At 41.7% G+C, this 6,949-nt stretch overlaps 1 protein-coding gene across 1 annotated transcript; it reads left to right on the forward strand.

Moving 5' to 3' along the window:
* LOC109221919 lies at positions 4,209 to 5,883 on the forward strand. The gene is made up of 3 exons (XM_019386350.1): positions 4,209 to 5,160; positions 5,341 to 5,687; positions 5,848 to 5,883. Exons 1-3 carry the CDS (start codon positions 4,209 to 4,211, stop codon positions 5,881 to 5,883), a joined length of 1,335 nt encoding a protein of 444 aa, XP_019241895.1.

Genomic DNA, 6,949 nt, shown 5'->3' on the forward strand with positions numbered 1-6,949 from the left:
AAATCCAACTATGTCTTTCTTCATCCTCCTCCACCAATAGTGCTGTCTCAAATCCTGATACATCTTTGCGGCACCCGGATGGATGGAATACTGCGAGCTGTGGGCCTCCTCTAGAATCCATTCACGAAGCCCATCTACATTGGGCACTGATAATAGGTGAATTGAACTATGATTAAGCCCCAAAAGAACCACTTTCTTGTAGAGTTCTTATTGTAAAAGTGATAGCAAAATGCTCTTATTAGTGTTTTTCATGTTTTTCAGGTTACATACATTAGAAGAAGGCTAGGGAGTGGTTTTGTATCATTTATGGAAGAAAAAGAAGCCAATCGCATCAAAGTCGCCGAGTGAACCATTTGAAATACACAAACGAGGCCTGGAGGTGAACTGCCACGGTCCCAGCGTGGGCGCGGTAGGACCGCGATGAGCTGTCAGAGGAGATTCAGAGAGGCCGTTTGGCCGCGGTCCCAGCGAGGGCGCGGTAGGACCGCGGCAGGCGACGGGAACTTAAGGGACTGAAGTGCAAATTCCGGAATTCTTAGCCGGAAACCCTATTTAAATAATAGAACTCGCCCAAAGGAGGCATGTAACATTATTAGAGAGTACTTTGGCAAGAAAAACAATTGTGAGAGATCACCTAAAACATCTTTATTTCTTTTCTTCTTTATTCTCTTGCAATTCATGATTATGAATTTTTTAGTATTTGATTTACCCATTGTCATGAGTAGCTAAAAACCTTAATCTAGGGTTTTGGTAAAACCCGTTGGGGATGATTTGGTTGTTATATTAATATAGTATTGAATTGGTTGTTTATCTCTATTTGTTCAAGTACGTTTTGATTGTGGTTAATTGGAAGGATCCTCAATTAGCCGTTCCTATTTATTATGTATCTGCTTGAGAGAGAGTGCATATTTAGGTAGTTGTTTGAACAACATCACTCCCGGAGTATAGGCGAGAGTCATAACCGAGGGTTTAGAGGTTGGATTAGAGATAACGATACCTCGGGTGCGATCTAAGTGAACTGTAATGCGAATCTAGCTAGCGTAGCTTGAGAGAGTGCGTCTAGTAAATTATCATAATTGCTTGAGAGAGATTTATGATAGCTGGAGAGTTCATGATTGATAGAGGCAACTAAGTCAACGCTATAAGAAACATACAACCAAGGAAATCAACAACGGGGGAAACCATTACCTTAGACATTTATTCTAATTGTTTACAATTCAAGCATAGTTAGTTTTCAGCTGTTTATTTATTTTCAATCTTGTCTTCTTAGTGATATTAAACAGATACAGCTAAGCCTTAGTTCTCTGTGGGATTCGACTCCGGACTTTTAGACCGGATTATATTTGCAGCGACCGCTTATCCTTTTTAGGACTAGAGTTGGGCGTGACCAGGCACACATATCCGGCCCTGCATCCTCAATACCCCTTCATCACCAATGGTCACATCTCTGGCATCACCATGCTGAACCCTGTCCTTGAGGACAAGCAAATGAGGATCATTATACTGGCGCTCTCTAATGCGATCAAACAAGGAAGACCGAGAAACCACACAAGCTAGGATCCGATTGGGCTCTGAAATATCCAATCGCACTAACCGATTAGCCAAAGCCTGAACATCAACTGCAAGAGGTATCTCCCCAACAGGCAGGAATACAAGACTACCCATACTCACTGCTTTCCTACTCAAGGCATCGGCCACCATATTAGCCTTTCCCGGATGGTACAAAATGGTGATATCATAGTCCTTTAGCAGCTCCAACCATCTCCACTGCCTCAAATTAAGATCCTTTTATTTGAACAAGTGCTGGAGGCTACGATGATCAGTAAATAACTCACAAGACACACCATAGAGGTAGTGCCTCTAAATCTTCAACGCGTGAACAATGACAGCCAACTCCAAATCATGAACAGGGTAGTTCTTCTCATGGGGCTTCAACTGACGCGAAGCATAAGAAAACACTCTACCCTCCTGCATCAAAACACACCCGACACCGATCCGAGAAGCATCACAATATACTGAATATGAACCAGAAGCTGATGGCAGAACTAGAACTAGGGCTGTGGTCAAGGCAGTCTGGAGCTTTTGGAAGCCCGCCTCACACTCATCAGACCACCTGAAAGGAGCACCTTTTTGGTTTAATTTGGTCAAAGATGATGCAATAGATAAGAAACCCTGAACGAACCGGCGGTAGTAACCTGCCAACCCAAGAAATCTACGAAACTATTTGGCTGAGGACGATCAGGGCCAACTCTGGACTGCCTCTATCTTCTTCGGATCAACCTAAATACCCTCACTGGACACCACGTGCCCCAAGAACGCCATTGAACTGAGCCAAAACTCACACTTGGAGAATATAGCATAAAGCTTCTCCTCCCTTAACCGCTGCAACACAGTCTGTAAATGCTGGGCATGATTCTCCTGGTTACGAGAGTACACCAAGATATCATCAATGAATAGAATAACAAACGAGTTGAGATAAGGCTGGAACACACTGTTCATCAGATGCATGAACGCTGCTGGGGCATTGGTCAGCCGAAAGAAATCACCAGGAACTCATAATGACAATATTGGATCCTGAAAGCTGTCTTAAGAATGTCCTAGTCTCTAATCTTCAACTGGTGATACCCTAACCTCAAATCTATCTCTGAGAACACCCTCGCTCCCTGAAGCTGTGATGTGCCGGAGAATTTCGACACATTTGATACAAATTGCTTAGATTTTAGCTTGTTTTAGATGCAATTATCCTTTGTACTTATGTAGTTTTGGTGTTTTTGCAGTATATGAGGTTTAAGGACTTGAGAGCAGGGAAATGAATTCAAAAAGCCACAAAAAGACAAGAAAAGAGCAAAAAGGCATCGCAATTTTGAAATGCGATTGCACATCCGACATGCGAGCCGCAGATTGTGCAATTGAATCGCAAACCAAAACAGTGTTCTGGGCAAAATCCAACGCAAGAAATGCGGTCCAATCTGCAATCGCATAACCTGTATGTGAGTCGCAGAACGAACCGCAAACTTAACTTGAAGGTTGCTGAAGTTACAAAACGTGACGCAAAATGCGATCGCATTTCTACAATGCGGACCGCAAACCATGAATGCGACGGAGGTCTGGAAACTAGGGTTGAACTATGCGATGGCTGTGTTAAGAATGTGGACCGCATGTCTGTTATGCGACGGAAATGCGGTATTTTTTGTCCAGATTTTGCCCCGAATTTTGACCCACTATAAATATATTTTTTGGGGTTTTGTGGGGGCACCTTGTCTGATTTTGGGAGCTACAATACAAGAATTTAATATTCTCCTCTTTTGGAAGCTTTTGGTTCAAGAATCTTTCACTTTGTAAGCTTTATGGCATTAAATATTCTCTTCCTTTTGTACTTTAGTATGTGTAGCTAACTTTAAATACTAAGGTTATGGACCCTAAATGGGTGTAATGTTAATGGTTGTTTACCATTGATTATATATATAATGGTTGGTTGATGTTTGTTTACTTCTCATTCTTCATTTATTGTTGGTGGTTGCAAACATTAACAAGTGCCATTAAATTCTTACTTTGCTTGGGAAAGTGGGTTAGAATCTGGTAGAAGTAAATATCAAAGACTCAAGGCGTTAACCCTTGTTTAATAGAATCGCTTAGGAATAAGTACGTTTTATTTGGCATATATTGATTGATTCTTAATTGCAACTCTTTTATATTTGGAAAAATCATAAAGAGGAAATACTACCCAACTACTGGAAAATATTGGGTAGTCATTTAGAAATCATTTGCATATCAAAAGGACCTTCCATTAGAAATATATCATATTAACACCGATAGCATTACACTTCATTGAAGGGGACACAACCTTGGTTTCTTTAATCAAATTAATTACATTCTCAACATTACAATTAGTTATTTCTTCAAATCACAATCATACCATACTCTTGTTACAATTAACCGGATAGAATTACGACTTAAGTCGAGTGACACACTAATCGAGTAGCTTTTCACACCTATTCCCTTTGGGATTCGACCCCAACCTTGTTGGGTTATTATATTTGACACCGACCGCCTTACACTATTTATTAAAGTGTAATTTGAGCGTATCAAATTTTGGCGTCGTTGCCGGGGAATACGGTTTTGAAATTACTAATTAGTGTGCGCTTTACTTTACGTCTTATTCTATTCCATCACACTTCGCTTGTTTTGCTTGGAGTTGATAGCAAGACATGTCAGACTACGAGGAAGAAGTGGATGAAAATCCTTTTGCGAACATAGATGCGTACATAGAGGATACAAATGCTATTGTACCTCCGGTTGTTGGTGCTTCAACTTTCAAAGTGGAACATGGTCTGATCCTAATGCTTAAAGCGGAGGGGTTTTTCAGGAATTCCACTGATGATGATCCAACACAACACCTTAGGAACTTCTTGGGAGTATGTGCTATGCATAAGCAGAACAATGTCTCAGATGATGCCCTAAGGTTGAGGGTATTCAAGTACTCACTAGCTGGAGATACAAGGAGGTGGCTCCAAAACTTGCCACCAAATTCCATACGTTCTTGGCCTGAACTTGTCCGAGCATTTTTAGCTAAATGGTTCCCACAGAGCAAGAAATCTGAACTTTGGGATAAAATTTTCTTCTTCAAGCAACAGCCGGGGGAACATCTACATGAGGCATGGGATCGATTCAAATTATATTTGGTGAGGTCTCCCAATCATAGTTTTTCGGACTCTATTTTGTTGGAGAACTTTTACATGGGTTTGCATCCTATGAACCAATCTATAGCGAAGAATGCAGCTGATGGATCTTTTATGGACAAATCATTCGCAAGGGTCACACAAATACTTGACAAAATGGCAAAACATAATCAAGCTTGGCACTCTGAGGATACCATAGGTGGAATTGCATATGGTTCGCCTTCCTTGACCAACCTGATTAAGGAGAATCAAGAGAGAGATCAAGTAATCGCAGGGCTTGCCACAAATGTCAATGTGTTGACAAAAATGTTCACGGAAAGCCAAATTAAGAAGGTGAATGTGGTGGAGGATGTGAAACCCACATCAAATGAATATTTTGAGGAAGCAAACTACATCAATAACTCTAAAGGAGGGTATCAAAGGCAACAATACCAAGGTCAAGGACAACAAAATCAATGGAGGCCTAACCTGCAAGGGCAAGGCAACCAACAATGGCGAAATGACCAAGGTGGCTCAAATCAAGGAAATTGGAATAACAACAACAACTTCGCAAATCGGAGTTCAAATCCTTATGTTCCCCCAAAGGGTCAATATTCAAATCAAGGTTCATCAAGTGATTCCAAGTTGGAAAGCATGCTTTAACGGGTATTACAAAATCAAGAGAAGTCCGACACTTCTATGAGGAATATGACCGAGCTCGTTGGCTCTCACACTGCATCCATTCAAAAATTGGAAATGCAAATGAGAGATCTCTCAAGGGAACAAAATCCGAAGCAAAAAGGGACACTTCCAAGTGACACAATTGCAAACCCAAAGGGTAGTGGGAGTGGTCCAACTTCTCACATCATGGCAATTACTACTCGGAGTGGGAAGGTACTACAAGGAGAGGGTGAACAAGTGATTGAAGTAGACAAGTCCGAACCAGGGGTTGAGGTTGAAGAGCCAAGTGTTGTCAAAGTTGAAAAGATTCCGGAAGATTTGCAAGTGCAAAAAGAAAACCGGGAAGAGGTAAAGGAAAAGGTGAAAGAGATACCAAAAACTCTTCCACCTATTCCTAGACCTCCTCCCCCATTCCCTCAAAGACTTGTGAGGAAGGTTGATGATAGCAAACTCGAAAAGTTCTACGACATTCTCAAGCAATTATCGGTGAATATTCCATTTGTGGAAGCATTTCAAGAGATGCCGGGGTTTGCTAAATATTTGAAAGATTTGATCACAAAGAAGAGAACCACCAAGAATGAAGTGGTAAACATGACTCACCGGGTTAGTTCCATCATTGCAACATCCACCGTCCAAAAGAAAGAAGATCCGGGAGCCTTCACCATTCCATGTACTATTGGGGCATGTGATTTTGCAAGAGCCCTTTGTGATAATGGGGCTAGCATCAACTTAATGCCTCTTGCCATCTATAAGCAAGCGGGGTTAGGTATGCCGAAGCCCACAAGTATGAGGTTGTAAATGGCCGATCGTTCCATAAAAAGACCGGTGGGAATTATTGATGATGTGCTTGTTAAAGTGGGAAAGTTTCATTTACCCGCCGATTTCGTAATCCTTGATTGTGCGGTTGACAAAGAGATCCCTATCATTTTGGGGAGACCATTCCTTGCCACGGGAAGAGCACTAATGGATTCGGAACGGAATGAGATCAAATTCCGTGTGAATGATGAAGAGGTTACATTCCAAGCAAGCAAGGGTATGAAACTACCACATGAGTATGAAAGCATCTCGGTGATCGATGTTGTTGATGAAGTAGAGGATGCGGTTGAAATGAAAATGGAAGAACAATGCCTCGGCGAGGCATTGGCGGCTATTTTGGTGAACTTTGATGGTGAAGATATGGAAGGGTATATGGAATCAGTAAATGCATTGGAGGGGCTTGGGTCATACACTTATGCTCCGGCAAAGCTCTCTCTCGACTTGGAGAATAGAGCCGCTCCTCCCGCAAAGCCTTCGATTATCGAACCACCGCAACTAGAGCTCAAAACACTTCACCACACTTGAGATATAAATTTCTTGGCTCAAATGATACTTTACCCGTAATCGTTTCTTCTTTGTTGAATGATGTGCAGGTAGAAAAATTGTTGGAAGTCTTGAAGGAGCATAAGCAAGCCATTGGATGGACAATCGCGGACATCCGAGGAATTCCCACGGGAATTTGCAAAAACAAAATCCAATTGGAGAGTGAAAAGAAACCAAGTGTGGAACATCAACGATGGTTGAACCCGTCAATGCAAGAGGTGGTAAAGAAAGAAATCATCAAATGGTTGGAT

This window comes from Nicotiana attenuata, chromosome 2 (genome assembly GCF_001879085.1).
Source record: "Nicotiana attenuata strain UT chromosome 2, NIATTr2, whole genome shotgun sequence".
Lineage (NCBI taxonomy): Eukaryota > Viridiplantae > Streptophyta > Magnoliopsida > Solanales > Solanaceae > Nicotiana > Nicotiana attenuata.

Bases quoted from the DNA above. Each gene is read 5' to 3' on its own strand.
- LOC109221919 (XM_019386350.1), top strand. From the start codon at position 4,209: ATGTCAGACTACGAGGAAGAAGTGGATGAAAATCCTTTTGCGAACATA. The intron at 5,161-5,340 runs GCAACCAACAAT...TACAAAATCAAG, and splicing joins GCCTAACCTGCAAGGGCAAG to AGAAGTCCGACACTTCTATG. The intron at 5,688-5,847 runs GTAAAGGAAAAG...CATTTGTGGAAG, and splicing joins AAAAAGAAAACCGGGAAGAG to CATTTCAAGAGATGCCGGGG.